At 32.5% G+C, this 24,995-nt stretch overlaps 1 protein-coding gene across 2 annotated transcripts in view; it reads left to right on the top strand.

The window, feature by feature from the left end:
- LOC127730444 (corticotropin-releasing factor receptor 2-like) overlaps positions 1–24,995 on the top strand; it is a 147,657-nt gene that overhangs the window by 39,612 nt on the left and 83,050 nt on the right. For both annotated transcript variants that reach the window (XM_052238870.1, XM_052238869.1), the window contains exon 2: positions 11,787–11,904. In XM_052238870.1, the coding sequence (XP_052094830.1) occupies positions 11,808–11,904 (97 nt within the window). In that variant the 5' untranslated portion in view covers positions 11,787–11,807. The remainder of the gene's footprint in view (positions 1–11,786; positions 11,905–24,995) is intronic.

Genomic DNA, 24,995 nt, shown 5'->3' with positions numbered 1-24,995 from the left:
CAAAAACCGTGAGCAAAAAAAAACTATTTGCCTCAATCAAAATGACTATGTCAGCATGTTAAAACAATGATTGACGACACCATTCAAGTTAAGGAATAACGCTATCAAGTCTTATAAAGTCTTGATGTGGTTCATAAGTGTTTCTCGTTTCTCGTTTTTTATATAGATTAGACCATTGGTTTTCCCGTTTGAATGGTTTCACGCTAGTAATTTTTAGGGCCCTTTATAGCTTGATGTGCGGTGTGAGCCAAGGTTCCGTATTGAAGACCGTACTTTGACCTATAATGGTTTACTTTTATAAATTGTGACTTGAATGGGGAGTTGTCTCATTGTCACTCATACCACATCTTCTTATATCTATTATAAAGACCCAGTTCTTTACTCACTTGTCTAGCTAATTTTTATAAGAACTGTATTAGTGTTCCTTTTTTGTATTTTGCTGTGCATGGACTGCTTTTAATGGATACCCCATATTCCTTCTTTTCTATTATAAATGTTTAAAAACTGTGGAAAATAAAAGGTTTAGATGTATTAATAGGAATAGGACGGTATGACATGCATATATAGCACAGAAGTACAGAAGTGTCAGTCGTTTTGTCACTGATTTCACAAACCTGTTGAAATTGATATTTTTACCTTAAAATAACCATTGTACACGTAGTCTTGCACAAATCAAATATGAACCAGGGCCTTACCTCAAAGGATGGATCACCTGCACCAGCTTCTAAGTATAAGACATCTTCTATGGCAGTATTTTACTTTCTAATTTAAAGGACAAAAGCGGCGTGAGCCCGTGTTATTTGGTGGTTGTCGTCTGTTTCCGTATATTATATTTGGTTTTCGTTCATTATTTTGTTCATACATTAGGCCGTTAGTTTTCTCGTTTGAATTGTTTTACATCTGTCATATCGGGGCATTTTATAGCTGAGTATGCGGTATGGGTTTTGCTCATTGTTGAAGGCTGTACGATGACCTATAGTTATTAATTTCTGTGTCATTTGGTCTCTTGTGGAGAGCTGTCTCATTGGCAATCATACCGCATCTTCTTATATTCATATGATCATACTTTTTCTTCGGTTTTTATATAATTATATACAACATGTACAAAATAAAACTGTAAGATACCAAAGAGAAAATTAAAACTCATAAGTTGAAGAGAGAGCGACAAAATTATGGCATTGTTGTCTCAATAACAAAAGCTAGCCTATATTGCATCAAAAGCAAAGAAGAAAATACTTTTAGATCTGAATAACGTGATTTAAGACGATTACAGACTAAGGTTGCCATTGGCTTACCATCATTCTTTTGTGTATCATAGTGCTTTGTTCTCACGTGTGTTTTGTAACTCATAAAATATCTCTATACTCTATGTATACGGATTTAGGGGTTGTAATATTTTATGGACGTTTTCTTCGCGTATAAGATGTAGAAATAAAGCAACAACAAAAAAATGGAACCCCATTGACACTGTAGAGAAAGCAATCATCTTATACACCAAACAAACTATTTTTGGAATAATTTATTTATTTTTTTTCTGCTACATTATTCAAACACAAGTTAGATTATGTTCATTGTGTATAGTTTTGCGTGCTTGCATTGAATCTAAAAAATAAAATACCAAAACATAGAAGTATTAAACTCTCCAGGGTATCTTGACCTTTTATGTACAACTGACTGAACAGACAACAAATAATTAAAACCGTATTTGCAATTGTAAATCAAATGTCTTTTGTCTTGTGTTTTACCCATAGGTTATTATATAGATGCTATTGTTGGACATACAATCAATGGATGGAGTAAGGAATGATATTATAAATCTAACCATGTTTGAGAAATTGCCAAAATTATCATTTACATGCACTTGCTGCACGCTTCAAACCTCTCAGAAACACATCCATCAAAAGATATTCTTTATGATAACCAATTGTCACAGAATTCGTCCTTAACGAAGGTTACAACAAACTAGGTCTCCAATTCATATTACATGACAATAAACAAGGTCTCCCCTACATCACATTCATATTACATGACAACTATCTAGGTCTCCCCTACATCATATTCATATTGCATGACAACAAACTAGGCCTCACCTACATCATATTCATATAACATGACAACAAACTAGGTCTCCCCTACATCATATTCATGTTACATGACAACAATCTAGGTCTCCCTTACATCATATTCATATTACATGACAACAAACTAGGCCTCCCCTACATCATATTCATATTACATGACAATAAACTAGGTCTCCCCTACATCATATTCATATTACATGACAACAAACTAGGTCTCCCCTACGTCATATTCATATAACATGACAACAATCTAGGTCTCCCCTACATCATATTCATATAACACGAAAATAAACTAGGCCTTCCCGACATCATATTATTATTACATGACAACAAACTAGGTCTCCCCTACATCATATTATTATTACATGACAACAAACTAGGTCTCCCCTACTTTATATTAAAATTTCATGACAACAAACAAGGTATCCCCTACATTATATTAATATTACGTGACAGCGAACTAGGTCTTCCCTTCATCATAATCATATAACATGACAACAAACAAGGTCTCCCCTACATCATATTCAAATTACATGACAACAAACTAGGATTCACCTACATCAAATTCATATCATATGACAACACACTAGGTCCCCTACATAATATTCATATTACATGACAATAAAATAGGCAACCCCTACATCATATTCATATTACATGACAACAAACTAGGTCTCCCTTACATCATATTCATATTACATGACAGCAAACTTAGTCTCCCCTATATCATATTCATATTACATGACAATAAACTAGGTCTTCCCTACATCATAGTCATATTACATGACAATAAACTAGGTCTCCCCTACATCATTTTCATATTACATGACAACAAACTAGGTCTCCCCTACATCATATTCATATTACATGACAACAAACAAGGTATCACCTACATCATATTCAAATTACATGACAACAAACTAGGATTCACCTACATCATATTCATATCATATGACAACAAACTAGGTCTCCCCTACATCATATTCATATTACATGACAACAAACTAGGTCTCCCCTACATCATATTCATATTTCATGACAACAAACAAGGTATCACCTACATCATATTCAAATTACATGACAACAAACTAGGATTCACCTACATCATATTCATATCATATGACAATAAACTAGGTCTCCCCTACATCATATTCATATTACATGACAATAAAATAGGCAACCCCTACATCATATTCATATTACATGACAACAAACTAGGTCTCCCTTACATCATATTCATATTACATGACAGCAAACTTAGTCTCCCCTACATCATATTCATATTACATGACAATAATCTAGGTCTCCCCTACATCATAGTCATATTACATGACAACAAACTAGGTCTCCCCTACATCATATTCATATTACATGACAACAAACAAGGTATCACCTACATCATATTCATATTTCATGACAACAAACTAGGTCTCCCCTACATCATATTCATATTTCATGACAACAAACAAGGTATCACCTACATCATATTCATATTTCATGACAAACAACCAAGTATCACCTACATCATATTCATATTTCATAACAACAAACTAGGTCTCCCCTACATCATATTCATATTACATGACAACAAACTAGGTATCACCTACATCATATTCATATTTCATGACAACAAACTAGGTATCACCTACATCATATTCATATTTCATAACAACAAACTAGGTCTCCCCTACATCATATTCATATTACATGACAACAAACTAGGTCTCCCTTACATCATATTCATATTACATGACAGCAAACTTAGTCTCCCCTACATCATATTCATATTACATGACAACAAACTAGGTCTCCCCTACATCATATTCATATTTCATGACAACAAACAAGGTCTCCCCTACATCATATTCATATAACATGACAACAAACTAGGTCTCCCCTACATCATATTCATATTTCATGACAACAAACTAGGTATCACCTACATCATATTCATATTTCATAACAACAAACTAGGTCTCCCCTACATCATATTCATATTACATGACAACAAACTAGGTCTCCCCTACATCATATTCATATTTCATGACAACAAACTAGGTCTCCCCTACATCATATTCATATTTCATGACAACAAACAAGGTATCACCTACATCATATTCATATTACATGACAACAAACAAGGTATCACCTACATCATATTCATATAACATGACAACAAACTAGGTCTCCCCTACATCTTTTTCATATAACATGACAACAAACTAGGTATATGTGCAATCTGCTTAATGAAAAAGAATCCATAATTATTTATATTGAATACACACATATTTTTAAATAATGTTTAAGTGTTTCAATACAAAAAATACGTTTGATTTAATACATTGTATATGTATAGATTTAGCTTGCGGAAAAATAACTACAATTTCCGCATTGGAATATTTAATATGCAGGTCTTGTACATGTCCTTTATCTTGGTTAATTTAAACGCAATGTTTCTTTAAAAAATAAATTAATGAACTATTCTTCACATAGTAACATTCTGTTCTATCCACAATTCAACAGTTTTTACACAGACAATATGTAGTTTTGTAACATTTTACCGGATAACTGAGTTATAATCTAAATATGTGAATGATTCCTACATTTCTTTATTTTATATAGAATTCTTTATTTAAAACTAATTATGACCAGAGTTTGCATTTTTTTTAACTTGATTCAACTCCAATTTCGTTTTCTTGTTTGTCTGTTTCTCTCTCATCTTCTAATATTTTGTTGAGCCTCATGATCATTAATTCTACATTCATCTTTATCGTCGTACTCTTGGGAATTTTTATCTGGAACTTATTATACCAAAAGTTTCTAAAGAGAGTAGCGTTTGTGAGGAAATAACTTGTCTATATTAGTGCTGTAAATGCTATACCCATAACGCACAATAAAAAGAGTAAGTGTTCTAGTAAATATGTTTTCTATCAAACGAACAATTCAAAAAATAATTATTCCATATTACTTGCTCTTTCTTTTTAAGTGGTTTTTTTATTTCATATTTGTTCCATTTTGGTGTTTTTCTGGCCTGTGACGAAAATCGCAGAATGCTAGACATAGGAGCTGGTGATGTTGTTTACCGAGCCCGTAAATTTAGATAAAATCCGGGTCGATCCTTTAAATAAACTTATTCATAAAAGTTTACCAATTCATCACACTGACTGTAATTAGATCCTTGAAAATTGTTGTTATTGGTATGAATATTGGTTTTGTTATCAGTAAATTAAAACAAAACTAAATATAATTTTTGTACATGATTTTTTATTTGGTTGTTACTAGCTTTCAGTTTATTGCAAGTACTCTCAGATCTGTACTTTTGTGTCTTTTGTATGTGTGTTAGGTCTTTTTATGTGCGTTGTATCGATCTGATGAGTTAATACAATTTCAACTAATATTTTTAGTGTGTTCTTAAATCGTACTATTACACCACTGTCCAAGGTTAGGGGAGGGTTTGGCACCAGCAAACATGTTTATCCCGCCATATTCTGTATGTGCCTGTCCCAAGTCAAGAGCCTGTAATTCAGTGTTTGTCGTTTGTTGCTATATATCACATTAGTTTTTCGTTCATTGTTTTGTACATAAATCTTGCCTTTAGTTTTCTAGTTTGAATTGTTTTACATTTGTCATTTCGGGGCCTTTTATAGCTTACTATGCGGTATAGGTTTTGCGTATTGTTGAAGACCGTACGGTGACCTATAGTTGTTAACTTATATGTCAGTTGGTCTCTGGTGGAGAGTTGTCTCATTGGCAATCATACCACATCTTATTTCTTATATTACTTTGGCATGTTTCATCTGACTTTGACCTCATTTTCATGGTTCATTGGTTAATGTCAAGTTTTTGTGTTTAGGTCTGGGTTTTTTTTCAAATACTATTAGAAAAAGGTCAACCATATTTGGTGTATGGAATAATTGTTAGGTGTACATGACTATCTGGCAAGATTCATTTGTCCTTAACCTCATTTTCATGGTTCAGTATTCAATGTTGAGTTTCCATAGTGTGGCCCTTTCTAAGATACTGTTAGTAATTGCTTTATTATATGTGTTGTATGGAATGATTGTAAGGTGTTCATATCTGTCTGGCAGGGTTCATCTGACATTGACCTTATTTTCATTGTTCGGTGGTCTATGTTAAGTTTTCCTGGTTAAGTCTGTTTTCTAGATACTATCATAAATAGGTCAACTATATTCGGTGCACGGAATGACTGTAAGGTGTGCATGTCTGTCTTGCATGTATCATATGACCTTGACTTCATTTACATGGTCCATTGGTCAATGTTTTCATGGTTTGGTCCATTTCTTTGATACACTTGTGCTATTAGCAATAGGTAAACTATTTTGGTGTATGAATTGATTGTAAGATGTACATGTCTGTCTGTCAAGGTTTATCTCATTGTCATTGGTCATTGATAATGTTAAGTGTGTGTGACACTTGTAGTAATACCTTTATCTTTAAAACTTTCAAAATAAAATCAATCATGGTTAGTAAAGCAGACGGTACATTTCAGCGCGTGCACTCTTGTTGTTATATTGTAAAGCAGGCTTTGACAATTCTTTTGCGTTTCATGCTGTTTTCGTTTTTTGTTTTTTTTTTGTTGTTGACCATTCTCTAAAATTTATTTTCAACTGTATGTAAAATAAGTTTATATTTTTTAAACCTAATTGATTTTTTAACTTGGAAAATGTGTTCAGTATATGCAGTATATTTTTTCCAGTCACAGTGTTCAGATAAATTTACCTAAGTAGGGTAGACAAAAGAGCAACCTGCAACTCCTGGAAAATAAACGATAACATTCCATCTATCCTGCTTTGTTATTTAAAAAATGTTATTGATTTCTTATCCAATTCTATTTTCTCGCCTTTTATGATGATTGCCGCTCAGCGATTGCAGTAAATTACTGTTCTTTTGAACTTTGTTAGTTTAAAGTAATACCACGCTGTGATTCCTTGATGGATAGTTCGAGTCAATCAATTGTTGGTGTTTATCAGAAATTTGATGTTCTTGTCAGTTATGATTATGATATAAGTATATGATATATAACTTGATTTATTTAAACCATTCCTGGCACTGCACGCAGTAATTCTCTATTTATCAAAAAGACATTTTCAAATATAAGAGTACAAGGGGAAAGGCTGTGATTAAATTTCCACACGTTTAACATTGAAACAACAAAAGGGCACACAATCCTTCATGTCTTTTCTGTGTTATCGGAGTGATCTCTAACGTACGTTTAATTTTACGAACAAGCACATTTAGTTGCTTTTTTCCTCGTTTACAAAATGTCCACTAGCATTTCTATATTTGTAAATTTATTATCAACATCATTAATCAAGTAAATACGAAGAACGTATGTTTGAATGTTATGAAAGTAAGAATAAACTAGAAACTACGTTAATTGTCCACTTCACACTCAATAATTATTTTTGTTTGTGCTGATTGTCACTTCTCTAAATGACCATCTTCTAAGGTATTCTGCTCTCGACTTATAAAAATATTTTTCGCTTATTTTTTAAGTTTCGTATTAATAAAAAATGATACTAAAACGTACTTAACTGATTAGCATATAAAAAGAAGATGTGATATGATTGCCAATGAGAAAACTCTCCACAATAGACCAAATGACACAGAAATTAACAACTATAGGTCACCGTACGGCCTTCAGCAATGAGCAAAGCATGTTTAGCGACAAAAACTTTTTCATGAATATATATTCGTGTATCTTTTTCAGGGTGTCGCAGTTTTGTTTTTGAAACTGTTGTATCTAGGTCCCAAATGGGCAAAATCTCTACATTTGCTGATTCGTATTACACACTGTTCTATTATTAATTGTGTTTGTGTTCGTCTTGAACACTTCATGAAATATTTGCCGCTGGATGTTAAGCAGACAACAATTTAATCAATTCGAAATTGTTAAATGTGACTTGTCACCGAAGTAAATAAACCAACCGAACCTCAGAATTAGTTATAGTGTCGTTGATCTATTTGTCGTCAGGAATGACTGAAATAAAAAAATGTTGTAAACCTACATTATGTAAATACGTTTTACATACTTGTACACAAGACAGGGGGATGAAAACCAAAAAGCAATAAATCATGATACATTTTTACCATGTTACCAGGAAATAGTAAATCTTTGTTTTAGTCAACAAGTATTCAGTTTTTACAGCTAATCAAAGAGCGACACGACAAAAAATATGCAGTTGAAGTCATGTCTTTCTACTGCAAGTTTCAAAATTACAAATGTAACAGTCCTTCAAAATAAAAACAAATGTTGCATTAAAAATTTTTGGTTGACGTCATGGTTTTCCACCACAACATTAAAAATAAGCAGTTATCAAAATGGAAATATTAACAACAAAATATAGATTTTTAACGAAAAATCTTTGGATTTGAAATTGGAGATTTGATGATTTTAAGACAAATTAAAGAACGTTTTTCGCAGATTTTATGTGCTTTTTATACAAATTTTCACCTATTTTGAAAGAATTAAATCAGTAATATTTCAGAGAATAAAAGAGATAAATGCTTTATTTTTTTAATTTTCAGTTACAGTTCAACGTGTCAACGTTGTATGCAAAATTTTACCAAATCTGTGACATAGCCCATTTACGGTTCCTTGACCTGAATTCGTTCTTAATATGATGTGATTGTCATTTCTGGTAGAGAATAAAAACCAAGGACTTCAAGTCTTGAATAAAATGCTTAAACTGATTTTTATTTTCTCTCTGCTTCCATATACTTCAAAAAGTGAATTTGCTAGGGCTTATATGTAAAAAGTAAATTCACTATTGATGTTTATGCAAATGCAAATTATTCGAGAAGAACCCGCCATACTTAAAGTGAATCATTTCCTTTTTCTGCAAGTAAAATCTCTGGTTAGGAAGTCATGTTAATTTTGGAATAAGGATATAAAGACAAGCCCAACGAGGAGCAGTAACTTGCACTGAATTCTCCGCTTGAGAGTAAACATTTCAATTGTTTTTGTGTAATTCTTCAATTTGGCATTGCGAATTGTAAGTAAACTGTTCAATGTCAACGCAAAGGAAATGTGTTATACGGGGTGAAGAAAGCCCCAAAACTTATTACATAAATAAAAGAAGAATGTCGAAGGACCCGAATGCCCCTGCTCAAACTTTGCAATTTCCCAAGTTAAAAAGGGCATAACTCTAGAACGGTAAAAAAAATCTCACTGCACAAATTCGAATTCTGTCTGCGTGTGGTGAATCTTAACATTGTGTATGAGTTTCTTAAAATTTGGATGAGACAAACTTAAGTTAAGAGTGCGGAAACTGAAAATTTTGCAATTTTCCTAGTTATAAAGGGGCTTAACTCTAGAAAAGTAAGTAACTCACTGCCCAAATTCGAATTCTATCTGCGAATTTTGGTTCTTAGCATTGCGTATGAGTTTCATAAAATTTGGATAAAGAGTGCAGAAACGATAATGGGACGGACGGAATGACGGACGGAAGGATGGTCAAGGGTCACACTTAATGCATACTTACGGCGGGGCAAAAAAAGAAATAAGTAACTATAATAAACGAAGTGAAAAAAATCTCCTGTCATAAATTTTCCATGTGAATTTGTTGAATAGCAATGTTAAGTTTTAGCCAACGGCAAACGAATTTGCATTTGAAAAACGATTTTTTACTTGGTAATAAACGCTCTCATTTGAAACGAAAAATTAAAAATATTTGTTGGCATGTCATTTTCATTTTGATAAGAATAACATGCTTCATGTATCAAAATCGTGTGAGCAAACTCAAATTGAATAAGTAAACATATTAATCTTTTTCTAAAACCGACGGATATGAAGTATTTATTTAAACAAATAAGGAAGAAGCGAGTGTAGTTTGAATTCGTATGAAATTAACTTGGCTGACGAAGAAGTAAATATCAGAAATCAAATACTGTTAGAATCATGTGTTCATATCTTCTTGATGACCTTGCCCTTATTTGACAGATCTGAATTTCGAAATACTTAACTTAGAATTAATACATTCAAAGTTAAATTGATATAAATGTTTTTCCCTAAATTTCAAACGAAGTTTATATAGATTATGGTGTTTCACCTGTATCCCCATAGGTTATCCGATGGAGAACGTCTGTCGTAAAGTTGTCACATATTTAGACATATAATACGAGTTGAAATTACTGGCACATGGAAAATCTTAACAAGAATTTGATATTTTCAGTCTTCAATCTAACTTCCCAGACTTTGATGTCAATTCAGTTTCAAGGTAAAGATTCTACGATTGTTCCCTTAATACCACCCAAAACATGCATTGCAGCCTATAAGCCACTATAAAAAAAAATATCAATTCATTCAGGATATTCAGCTTTGATCAATTTTTTTATATAAGATCTTGAAATTTCAAACATTTTACCTCATACATCAGCATCTGATGCAGTAAATGGGTTCCGTCCAATCCTTTATAAATAGTGGGTCATTACCAATGCTGGGGAACTGCTAGACCCCGAGGGTAGCCACAGCCCAGCAAATCAGTGCTTCGGTACTGATATGAACATACGGATATGTTTTTTTAAAAATTTCCAGTGATCAAACTGATGAAATGATTTAAAAGTGATGCATGTATCTTCCTCATGCATAGCTCTGGTTTCTTGCGCTGGATATGCTATCCTTTTTAATGGACCTTTTCGGTTATATCAGTTCTTCAACACTTCGTATTGCTTTTGGATTATTCTGGATTTGAACATATACATCAACATGTGGCAGTTTTAAACCAGTTTGACAAGTACTCAACCCTCCCCTTTTTTCGACCAGTGAGAGAATGAGAGACAGTTAAAAACGCACAATAAAGAAAATCTACATTATTCAGCCACACGGGTAATAATGAGAACATAACAAAGCCTTATAAAACACAAAACAATACACCAATAACTAAAAAGGCAAATAGAAATGGTTATAACTAGTTAAATGAATGATAGGACTCAAATTACTGAAATCAAGTTTAAAGTATTTAATTTGTTAATTCAAAATTCAAACTTTTTAATGCCTGTATTTAATTTATATTGACTGCCTCAGCGCTTTAAAGTATCCGGAACCCATCAGGATTTCGTTTATCGAATATCTGTGTCACAGATGACCCCATATATGTTCCATTGGTCTTAGCCACAATCTCGTCCTCTTTTTCTCGATTGTGACACCACTAATGCATTTTACCGCCGAATTTTCATCTACCAAGAACAATATGGACTGTTTTCCTATTTCAATTTTACTTTTTGGCAAGGGTACTGTCCGTTATTCCTCGACATCTGTTATTTTATTGCCCATATGTATCTGCTGTCTATCTCGAAGTGTGTGTACTAAAAACTCGCTTATCTGTTAGGTGAATATGTAATTTGTAATTTGATTAGCTTATAGTAACTTCGATACATAATAGACTAAATATATTTGATATTGATTATACGAACTGATATATATTCCTTAACACAATGAAAACCATGGTAGACAACTTGTTTTATTTGTTTTTTTCTAAACTAAAGATTAATAATTCAAATATTAACTAGATAACTACTCCTGTACTTTTTTGGCCAAAAATTCAGATAGCTAGAAAACATATATATATATACGTAAACAAACTTTATTTTGATATAACGAATGTTAGAAGTTGTGTCAAACCTTTCACTAACTTTATACTATAAACAATATTTTACAAAGTATCCATTACTTTTATAATGCAGATTTAATCTGAATGTGCCGGTATGGACTACGAACACATGATGATGGAGTTCGAGGGAAGAGCACCATACAAGTTGGAATGTCTCCAACGTCAACAACAATACCATGAAACATATGTTGGTGAGTATATATGAACCATACAAAAGACACGAAAGAATTAAACGCCACATTTTTTGAGGAGCTTGATGATTATTGAGCTGATGTTGATGAGTAGAAGGACAGCTCAGTGGCATTGTAGGGAACATTTCATTTCGAAATATTTTGTTTGGTTCTCAACGTCTTATATATCTGTACAAGTGATTTGTTTTGAAATTTAATTTAACATACATTTAAGTATTGCCACAAATATATAGCCCAAATCACTTTGTTTTTATTGTGTCATTACCGGCGATGCCGAAGGGAACTATATATATACACTCTGGTCTTTTGCCCGTCCTAAAGCGTATGACTAGGCATCCTTTGTGCAATTTCGTTAAGTGATAATTCTTACATGCCATGCTTTATGTTCATTTGAACATGGGTAGGCATTATATTTGTCAATATCTTTATACAAAGCGTTAGCGATGTAGAAAATGTTGACAAATAAAATGCATACCCATGCTTAAATGAGCATAACGCATGCTTGATTTATTTCGATTCTAATAGGAAATTCACAACTTTTGTACTTCGAAGCGGACCTTTAAGACACGTTCGACAGGCAACCATATTGATTTGAATGATCAAAAATGCTCTAAAAACAACCTTTTCACGATTAAATTGTGTAAAGATACATGCAAACTTTATTTATGATAGATTTTATCTAATTTCGGAGCAAGCAATAACATCAAAATTGTCCATTTTGATTTCCGATGTTGTTCAAAATACAAATGATGTTGCAATTTTAATTGTGATGTGAATAAGCACGTCCACCCCATGCTCTATTGGAATTTGGACATGGTTTTGTTTATAAAGCTAAAAAAGAGCGTTGCATTTTTGTCACCGAAAAGCGTCTTATCTGTAAGTGTCTGAGATTTCCGAGTCTCACACTTTTACTGTTGTAACTTTCTTAATTTCTTTTACATATTATTTGTACACTTCGAAGCCATCATGATTTGATTGGCGGTTATGGTAATATATCTGTATCATAGATGATCACGGATATATTATACCTTTCGTAAGCACAATCACACCCTATTTTCCTAAGAATGCGACTGATCACGTGATTTTTTTTTTCATATGCTAAACAACGAATTAACCTAATTCAAATGAACAAGATTGCATTATTGAATGAACAGAATTATTTTAACCTCAACTTTACTTTGATAAAAAAAAAAGCGTAAGAAACGCCATGTCGTCTCAATATGTACATTTCTGTGAACTCCGTTTTTAACTGCAATATCCGGAATTCAGTTAACATTACTTTGTATTTTTGTAATGTGTCATACATTACTACATCATACAGCTAATTGTAAGTGGAATCCTGGGATTTGCCACGAGTTTTACTGTAACAGTTGTAGAAAAATTAAAACTTAATTGTGCTATATCAGCAATAAACATGTTAGTGGATAAACAGTGATTAAACTTTGCCCTGCTTACTTAATTAACACGTTTGCCAAGAAATATGAATATCACATGATACTTTGCCAACCAATCAGGGTTTGATTCTTTCATTCTTACTTTTAGTAAGACCTGGGTGATGACTTACAACTTGACTTAATATTATTCGGATACTTGCCTAGTATTGAAGATGGTTTTATTGACCTTTATATGTTTTTATACTTTTTGTGTTGCTGGATTTCTGTCTGATCGACTTAATACCAACATCTCATTGTATTCCTATTATAGAAATATGAAGTTGTCAACACTATCCGTATGGTGTATGTACAAATCATGCATACTGTTTGACAAATATAACTAAACCATTATGTGACATTATTTAATCCTGAACCATCTTTAAATCTAGAAATATATGTAGAATAAGAAAATAAGAGTATTGTTAATCAAATTCAGAAGAAAACTCTCCACTAATTTTCTTTAATTTTATCCATCTGCATACGCTTCATGTATACAATATAAATGGAGAAAACTTCTGCCTTCCTAAGGGAAATCTCTCCTTACATTGATTTTAGTACTCCTGCAACGACGGCGAAAATAACGAGATATTTAAATTCTCATAAAGAAAAGAACAACAGCCAATAGTTCAAATATTTACGTGCATACAAGCTTACATTTTACATTGAAAGGGAGATAAATCAAGTTTGTTTCGCTGCGCATTAATTTCGCAAAAAAATCTTTCTGATTGAGATAAAGTAAAGTATTGATACAAATTACATCTTTGGCACTGCGGTTTGATAGATAAAATTTCCGGGAGATTCGTTCTTCGACTGTTTTTGAAGTAACTAATATCCGATATTAGTCTGTTTATACGTTGACCGGGATCTTAAATTTTATTAATTGAACTTACATATACATATTGTGCTTTCTTCCTAGTTTTGACGTTTACTTTTGAAAAGCATACATATTTATTGTTTACCCAGAAAAAAACACAAAAAAAAACACGAGAAATTGAGCATTTCTTTAATTATATAGACCTTTTCATAGTTTATGCAAACAAAATTTCCAAATTTCTCATATCGTAATAAGGTCTTTGCATTAATTTGCCATTACTGGTTAAAGGGCGATAAATCAAGTTTATTCTTTAAAAGAATGGACCAAGACAAAATTAAATTCCACGAAACGTTGAACTTTAATATGCACTGATTTGAAATATAAACAAGGAGAGAGAAATAGTGATTTATTTGAAACACAACTTAGAACAGTATCTCTAGGTACCTTGACGTATTTTCAAATAAATAGTGTTTGTTTCGACGTTTATGTCATGATAAGACAACATTTAAGCAGGATCTGCTTACCCTTCTGGGGCACCTGAGATCACCCCCAGTTTTTGGTGGGGTTCGTGTTGCTCAATCTTTAGTTTTCTATGTTGTGTTTTGTGTACTGTTGTTGTCTATTGGTCTTTGTTTCTTTTTTAGCCATGGCGTAGTCTGTTTATTTTCGACTTTGAGTTTGAATGTCCCTTTGGTATCTTTCGCCTCTCTTTTAAGGGTTCTCTACGCAACTATACTTATTATAGCTATTTATCGATTAGGTATAAAGATAAATAGTGCCTTTTTGAATGGACATTAATTGAAGAAGATATTTTCATTTGATGATAAAAACCAATTTCCTTGCAATTGATGCTGATATCTTTTCTCATAGTTATGTCTGACATGTTAAGATTTTGACCTGGAAAAATAGAATCTTTGCTTGTTTTGAGTTCAGTCACTTCTCGGTAAATGGAAGATAATCAAAAAATAAACTACAAGATAAAGATATGTTATTTTAATTACAGTTTTAATGTATATAGATATATCACAAATATAACTTGAACAACTTTGTGCACGTGTAGGCAATTTACGATAATGGCTAAGTTCATTCCAGTATAATACATAAAACTGCTAATGTCATTCCATTGTAACACATAAAACTCATTTCATATTAACATTTTATAAATGAATCTGGTTTAATGATAGTCTACGTACTCTGCATAGAAACAAATTAAGTCTTATAAAAAATTATAAGTGTATCTCTTGGGTGTCTAACAAAATCACAAAAAATGTACCATTGCTGTATTTCAGATAAGAGGCAAAAATACATGTACATAACCGATGATCATAGCATATAAAATACACGGTTTATATATATATAATAAGTACTTCTGAACCAGTGACAGCTCTATGACAGATTTTATCCATCGGATCACCAGTGATGGTGATACAAGGCTGATATTCATTCTGTATATATAATTCGTCTAAATAACATCCAAACAATGTTAGATCTGTAAATTTGCGGAAACAAATTTTTGGTCTTCCCTGACCGGGATTCGAACTCATGCTACTGAGATATCGTGGCACCAAATCGCCTTGCACTATGCTCGACGCGCTAGACCACTCGACCACCTAGGCTCGACTCAAATCAAGCTTTCGGTGGCCGGGTATTACCTTTCCCCGTCAGTTTTTATCTAGCGTCGTAACACAGTACATGATATATAAGGCATGAAGATGGAATATTATAGATCAGCTGAATTATCTATCGTAGAGGATCTTACAAAATTAATATAGGATGCAGTCACAGAAATAATTATATTATAAGTACGTCTGAACCAGTGACAACTCTACGACAGATTTTATCCATCGGATCACCAGTGATGGTGATACAAGGCTGATATTCATTCTGTATATATAATTCGTCTAAATAACATCCCAACAATGTTAGATCTGTAAATTTGCGGAAACAAATTTTTGGTCTTCCCTGACCGGGATTCGAACTCATGCTACTGAGATATCGTGGCACCAAATCGCCTTGCACTATGCTCGACGCGCTAGACCACTCGACCACCTAGGCTCGACTCAAATCAAGCTTTCGGTGGCCGGGTATTACCTTTCCCCGTCAGTTTTTATCTAGCGTCGTAACACAGTACATGATATATAAGGCATGAAGATGGAATATTATAGATCAGCTGAATTATCTATCGTAGAGGATCTTACAAATAAATGTAGGATGCAGTCACATAAATAATTACATTATAAGCACGTCTGAACCAGTGACAACTCTACGACAGATTTTATCCATCGGATCACCAGTGATGGTGATACAACTTGAAGGCTGAAAACACATTCTGTATATATAATTCGTCTAAATAACAGCCCAAACATGTTAGATCGGAGCAAATTATTGTTCTTCCCTGACCGGGATTCGAACTCATGCTACTGAGATATCGTGGCACCAAATCGCCTATATATACATATATGGCATTCTAGCATTAATTTATACAGAATAACAAACAAACCAACCACTAAATTCTTCATAAAGTTTACAACAACAAAATGAAAAAAAAAGCAATTTCCAAAATATCATGCATCATTAATATAATGTCTTTAAAAATCTATAAAACTTGCCTTTATTTATTTTTCAAAATATCTAATAATGAACAGTAAATTTCAAACTATATGTATACATAATTTCTTCTCTAAAATTAGAATTTGATGATGTATCTATTTTTAACTATGAATCTACTTACACTTTCTATTTCTTGTGCAATACAGCTCTGAATTTGGATTGCGATTAAACATTTGACATAGCATATGTTTTTGACACAGAATGAACTTAAAAATTAGAAGTTGGACATTTACCTATTATTGTTTAAATATCCGAAATCTAAATACATGGGTAGATTCAGCATATCAAAGAACCTAAAGAATTCAATTTTTGATGAAATCAATCAAAGTTTAACTTTAGACCCTTTGGACCTCAGTGTGAACAAATTTGATAACGGGGCCCATATATAGAACCCAAGAATTCAATTTTTGTTGAATTCAAACAAAGGTCTCATTGGCAATTATACCACATCTTCTTATTTTCAAAATTAATTGGACCCTTTAGACCTCAATGTGGACAACTTTAAAAACGGGCCCAAAATCCAAAATCTTAATACACGGTTAAATTCAGCATATTAAAGAACCACAAGAGATCAAGACTTTGAACTAAACCCCATTGAAATTGGTCAAGAAATGAGCAATTCATACAAAGTATTAGAAAAGTATTGTTGTTTGCCTCTTTTTCCTAAACGGTTAGGGCCATAACCCCAAAATCAATTCCAACCTTCCTTTTTTAATGTGGAACCTTGTGGTACAATTTCATAGAGATCCATACAATAACCCCAAAAATCAATTCCAGCCTTCCTTTTGTGGTATGGATCCTTGTGGTACAGTTTCATAGAAATCCATACAATTATACTCAAGTTATTGTGCATGAACTCCAAACGGATCGAGACCGGGGAGTGTAAACGTCTCCTGCTTTACACGTCTTACCCCGCCATGCACATACAGACTCAGTCAAATTGTCACGATAAGAAATTGAACACAATCGGTAAATTAGATTTTAAATAATTTGTAAAAAGGACAGTTTTCATGTTGGTAAAGAACCTCCCGAGAAATCATCACCAATTATTGATTTGGAAATGTCCAAGGGTCATAAAACTCATCAATGACACTTCTACAATATTCTTTATTACACAATGCTTTGTAACGAACATAACCTGTCATCATATAACAATTAAAAGTCATAATTTACTAGTAATCAAAATTCGATAAAATGGGTAAACAAATATTTAGATATTTAATATGTGTACATACACTGAAAACAGCTTACAATTAACCTGTTCAGAAGATAGATAAACTTCAACAGCTTACATTTTCAAACGTGAAGTCTGCTGCACAATGAACATGTGGCATTTAACCAAACTAAGCCGTGCACACCAAAATTCTGAAATGTCACTGAAAAACTGTTGATGCTATGTCGACCGCCGATCTTAACTATCTAAAATAACCTCAGTTTGCTATTCATAACATGTGAATAGGATCAAATAAAATTGTCGGAAATAATTATGATAGTTATATATTCTTTATTCACGGGTAGTAACCTCGTCATATCGAGAAGCGTTTAGTACAGTGATTTTGTCATAGTTTGGTTAAGATGAACATGGTTGTGTTAAGTTACTTCCCCTAACGATTGCCTCAGTTCTATTCAAACGAGCAAATAAAAAGCAAATAAGATGTTTTAATTTGTACTGTTAGTCAAATGATCTACATTGGAATTGTTGTTTTCAAGAAACTAACGCAGAATAAGCAAACTATCGAAATTGCTATGGTTTGGTTAAGTTATGACATGGTTCGGTTAAGTGTCTAGAAATTCGTCATGGTTTTGATCAAGTTCGTCATGGGTTAGATCCAAATTAATATATATGTGTTTCAGCTCAATATTGATAGTTTGTTTAAAAACGCTTGTAATTAAACGAAGTTACACAATTTACCAACTGACAAAGAAGAAAAAAAGCCTTTTAAACCAAAATTAGATGCTGTAAAGCGTACATTAAACAATTAAACTGCTCGTGACTTGTCTTTGTATGCAAATCGTACTACTACGAGTGTGGTGTAAAAGAATTAGGAATAAATGAGCACTCATGTAATCCCACATACAAAAACATTATTTGACAAGGATGAGATTTTGGTGGTTCATAAGTCCTTAATAGCTTCAATGAACATTACTTTGAGCAGCAAATCGGAGGACCTACCTGGATACCTAAGCTTCACAAAATTCCATACAAACAGCCGTACATTGCCAGCTCATCTGCATGTTCGACGAAAATTTTGTCCATTAGATTGACAAAGATTCTTTCCGCAATGAAAGAGGGTTTTCAGAAATACCATGAAACTGTTTACTCGCGTTGTGGTATTAACCATAAATGGATTTAAAAAAACTCTTAAAGAACTCCTGAATAAATATAAATCTCGATCATTCTCTGAAATTAGTTCTATCAAAACATTTAATTTTTCAACCCTGTGTACCACCATTCCCTATGTGTAATTGAAAAATCGTCTGAAAGAAATAATTTAAATCTACAATGCTTTTCAACATAAAAATGGTACCGCACGCTATACATTTATTACTTTTGGATACCATACGGCATATTTTGTTAATAGTGAACAAAAAAATAAAACATGCTACACAAAGGAACAAGTGACCAGTTGGCTGGAGTTTCTTATTGACAAAATATTTGTTGAATCTAAAGGTAGACTTTGACACCAAATTGTCGGTATTTCTATGGGAGCGAACTATGCGCCAGCGACGTCTTCTTATCTTCACATTAGTCGGAGTTCCTTCAGACATTTGTCAAAAACAAGAAGATCAAAGAAGCCAGATCATTTTATTTCACATTCATATATATATTGTTCTTTCCATTAACAATCCAGACTTTTCTGATTTAATTCCATTAATATATCCCCCAGAAAATTAAAGGAACAACAGACACGGCTTCCTCTGCCTCATTTTTAGACTTATACCTCGAATTTGTCACGAGCGGTCATCTTAGTACCAGAATCTATGACAAACGAGACGATTTTAATTTTATAATTATCAGTTTCTCCAACCTTAGTAGCAATATACCAACTTTTCCTGCATATGGGATATATATTTCCCAATTCATTCGATATTCAAGAGCTTGCAGATGCTACTCAGACTTTGAAAACCGTCACCAGTGTCTGAGCAGAAAGTTGATGAACCAGTGGTATGTCAAAGAACCTCTTGTCCTTTTTCCAAAAAAGTTCATCGGAAGACGTTGTAGGTAAATATTCCTTTTCAACTTCACAAATGATAAACGATGGTCTTTAAGTATAGATTCTAAGTACTGACGTTGTTTGTCACCTTAATGACGTGTTATGGTACTCTTGTCTTTGTAATTTATTACTTTAACTGTTTAGTCTATTTTTGGCCAAATCCATTTGACGTGGCTCGGTACTTATACATCCCGTCATTGTGTTATTGTGCTATTTTGGTCTCGGATTGATAGTTATCTAACTGTTATCTCATTGGCAATCAGACCGCATGTACTTAATATATAAAATACTACATTGAATGTGCGTATATATGTCCTTTTGTATTCCAAATAAAACGATTTAAAAAAGAGTATTTCAATATATATAATGTCTATTTATTTTGATCGTTACTCTTCCTTCATTCACGAATAGAATCACATAACTGAACCATGTTCAACATGAAATAAACCATGACACGAATGAACCAAACCATGACACCGAATATTCTGTAATCTCAAATTGTGTGCACTAGGGGCTGTTTTTCGGGAAAATTGACGGCAGTTTTATATCATAAAAAAATATGTGATGTAGCAGACAGTAAGCAAACCACTTTTCTTTATGCATTAGAAACGAATCACAACTTTTTAATTTGGACATACGCACGCATTATTCTGTGTCAAATTAATAACTATATGATACAAATTTTGATGTACTAACATATTAGCTATAAACAAAGATACTTACAAGCTTGAATTTGTTGTCATTAGTTCCTTTAACAAACTATTCGAATGTTTATATTTTGACACTGTTTGTCATCAAAAACACTTAACACAACCATGTTCATCTTAACCAAACTATGACAAAAGCAGTGTACTAATCGCTTCTCGATATGACGAGGTTAATACCCGTGTTTATTGTGGATTACAAATTTCTACAGTCCTTGGGTAAATATTTTCAATCAATTGTGAAATTGCTACAGTTTATATCATGTATATAGATGTATTTTTTACGAATTTTTTTCGGAATCATGGCCGTTTTCAAATGAGAACAAATGTAGAAAAGAAACGTCAAAGAATTAGAAATACCGTGAACATAAGAAGGAATATTCCTAGCAAAGGAACTAGTAAAGTCGTAACACTGATAATTTCGTCTGAAGGATGTTGGGTCAATGAAACAACGACACTGAAACAAATAATGTTATTTAATGGCTATTTGACCTATGAAATGAAAGGTTTTTCGATCAAAATATAAATGTTTTATAAAAATACTAATGGTTTACTTTTATAAATTTTGACTTGGATGGAGAGTTGTCTCATTGGCACTCATACTACATCTTCTTATATCTATAAAATAATAAATACATCGATTCAACATTATAACATAGTATGGGGATATTGACAAAATAATGCAGAATTAGTCCTTACTTTGTCAAAATGTAGATTATATCGTGGTTTTTCAGAAAAAAATATAATTGAGAGATTGAATGCCTTTTTTTGTTATTTTATACGGGTGTAAAAACGTAGACTGAAGCTCATTTTGTATGAAGCGCTTCCACTTATAATGTGTGCATGTTTAACGTTTTTACAGTCCTAAAACATTACAAAAAGAAGCAATCAATTCTTATAATTTAATTTTATGCTGCAAACATGAAATTACGAGTTAAATCAACCTTACGTTTGTTTTTCTATGCATTGTTTTAACGTTATCACGGAGAGCAACTGAAGTCATATACGAAAATAGAAATTTATCTTTTGAGAATGCATCGACCAATCAAAATTACGGAATCGTATGAACATTCTATGTGATGTAATTATTTTAAGAATTGAATGCTTATTTTTGTAGTTTTATTAGGGTGTAAAAGCATTGACCGAATCGCAATTTGTATGTTTACAACCCTAAAAAAAACACAACAAGAAGCGTTATTTGTATGATATAACCATGAAATTATTAGTTACGTCAAATTTTCGTTTGTTTTCCGATGCATTGTTGTGATGTGGTCATGGGAAGCACGAGGTGTCATGAATGTTGCATTTTATTGGGAAATAAAATCTGATTTTGAAATGCATCTCGATTGTTGTCAACCAATCATAAGTATGGATTCTAATGAAACATGCATGTTATGTAATTATTAAAAATTTCAGATCGTTTGGCCTGTTAACTAGCTACAAAAATACTGTACATTCCTTCAGTTAATTATGTTATCTAAGTAATCTCTTCTCATAGGGCTATGTTTAAAAAATTTGAGTCAATATAAAATATTCTGTATTTGTAAAAACAGTCGTAATAATAAGATGAAATCACATAATTTTCATCTTTTGAATGAAAAGTCTTACAAATTAATTGCATTAATTGCAGTTGAATTTAGAGCGAATTAGATCCTAATCTTTTGAATGAAAAGTCTTACAAATTAATTGCATTAATTGCAGTTGAATTTAGAGCGAATTAGATCCTAATTTGCACCCTGGGTTTGAATTTTTTTTTTAAATGTACCTTGTCCTTCTGGAAAATACCTTTTTTCAAATATCGTACTATCATCTATTTTCCTCAAATTATGTATACCTTTCCTAAATAACATTGAGCAAGAATGTCTTAATGCTTGTTATATACAGATTAAAACATGACCTTTTCCATATCGCCCCGGGTACAGAGACCCCCATATCAGCCCGAGACGTTAGTCGAATGCTGATATGTATAGGTTGAGGGATGATACCCGGGGCGATATGGAAAAGGACAGGTATTAATCTTTTTAAATAGCACAGTTGCAACATTAATAAACCTATCAATCTATGTCATGTCTTTGTGTGTCAGATATTATTTGTAAAAAAACGACACCGGAAATACCGGAAGTAACTTGCGCGAGACGCACTGTTACGGGTTATTTGCACGAGAGGCCCCTGATATGGGCTATCAGCCTAGGTGTGAATTTATGTCGAGTTCACTTCCGCTCGTTACACATATGCAAAAACTATAATATAATGCTAAGTATTTGATTAATTGTGATAATGATTTGGACGTGCGTTATTAATTTGCCGATGATGGGATAAAATACATGTGGGTACTGATATTGATGTTAACTGAAAATAAGACATAACACAACGTGTATCGTATTTATACTTATAGTTGGCTTTTCTTAAAAAATGTAGTGAAAGCATAATCAAAATCATTTACAATTACTAGTATATGGATTGAAAACGTAAGTTTCCTTTTTTGGAATACATTAGATTTGTTTCCCTTTTACTGTGATTATAAATTTACATTAGTATTCCATTTTCAGTGCTTGACTATATGAGTCGTATTTCAATGTTTTTAAATGCAAATGTATCTGGTGAATAGTATATGGAAGGGCAAAATTAATGAAGTAATTCGGTACGTTGCTTAACGAAAAGGTAATTGGACTTTCTCTTCGTTTGACATCTAATTTCCATACTCGTCTATTACTCTATGGTTAGATTGAATGAAGGTCAATAGTTTCTATTTTGTAAATATGGGACATATTATGTTTGTAATGAATGACGTCACTAGTATAATCTAGTCTGTAGAATTGGCATATTGCGTCAGAATTTTACCCTTTCTTTATCGTTTCGAGCTAATAATCCTTAAAGAACATTTACTCTGTAAGGTGTGTAGTGTCAACTCAAATAAATCACCTCAAATAATAATTATAAGAGATTAAGTTTTTTGTTCATATTCGAGCTTTATTAACGCATCAAACGCCTTGAAAACTTTGAAATATGAAAGCAGATTACTGGACAAATTGGTAATTATACCACATCTTCTTATTTTTATATAAGCAAAACGTTTCCTTTGTAAAATTGACAAACTAAACATATAGAATGTTTCATATGTAAATTCTAGCTACAAAACTGTATTGTCTTGATTGCAATTGTGAAGATTTGAAAAACCATAATCCTGATATTTTAAACGAGACGTCACTGTATGGCTATTTTTTTCCCTGCACAATAAAAGGGCATAACTCAACTCATCATTTATAAATGTGAAATATTCTTAAGTCAAACAAACTTGCATTTGATGATCCCGAGAAAAAACTTCAAATTCAAGGATTTAGTCAAGTCCATCGAAATCACATAGTTGACTTTTTCCTGTATAATCAACGAGACTGCTATGCTCTGCAGAAATAAATATTGATTAGAATTTGACCTGTACTAAATCATCATTTCAAATGATCTGATGTGTGCATTTTAAAGCATATAAATCCTTATGATGGTTGAACAAAATTGTGTAGTAGAAGATTAAAGAGTGGGAAAATTTGCTGAGAAAAAACGCGTACATGATTTCCATGCGCACAACACGAACATGTTTATTGTGGCCTGTTTTCAGTTCAGATCAAAAATAATGTCAGCCATCTGAAATCACATGTTTTTTTTTTGTATAAATTTAGATGATGTGTACATTTGAGAGCAATAACTTGATCCTTATGATATCTTGTTAAAGATGTGTTTATTTTAATTGTTTACTTTCATTGTATTTTTGTGTTTTAAAGATGTCACTATCATATCGTCATTTAGAGCATGTTTGACCATAAATGGTCATTTTATGCATTTTTTTTCACATGAAATATGAGCAAGAAATACATTTGAAACATACCAGCTTATGTTGTTGCTTAGGCTAATATTCCCCGATTATCCGAATAGTAGCCGATGTTTTAATGTATTTTGGTGGAAACTAAGATGGCAGCATCCTACGGCAAGTTTTCCGTTGAAAACTTTGTTGTTTTTTTACTGTTACTTTTCTTTCAAAGATACTCCCAACTTTTTGTTCTGATAGTTTTTGACGAAGGAAAACAAAAAAAAGCAACTGTATGTTTTATTTTGGTTTCATATATCAACGTGACGGAAATGTTTCAGTTGCTTTTCTCCAACAGCAATAGATGAACGTGGTTATTCAAATGATTTAAGGGTGTACCTGATGTATTCCACAAACACGTGATGTGCGCACGGAAATAGATATTTCACGTTTATGTTGAACTATTTTTTTAATTTTCAGTTTGATAACATTTGACTCAATACATGAACACATCGA

Source organism: Mytilus californianus, unplaced genomic scaffold, assembly GCF_021869535.1.
Source record: "Mytilus californianus isolate M0D057914Y unplaced genomic scaffold, xbMytCali1.0.p SCAF_2, whole genome shotgun sequence".
Classification (NCBI taxonomy): domain Eukaryota; kingdom Metazoa; phylum Mollusca; class Bivalvia; order Mytilida; family Mytilidae; genus Mytilus; species Mytilus californianus.
Note: the sequence above shows the minus strand (reverse complement) of the source record. Positions and strands in the feature narration are given on the sequence as shown.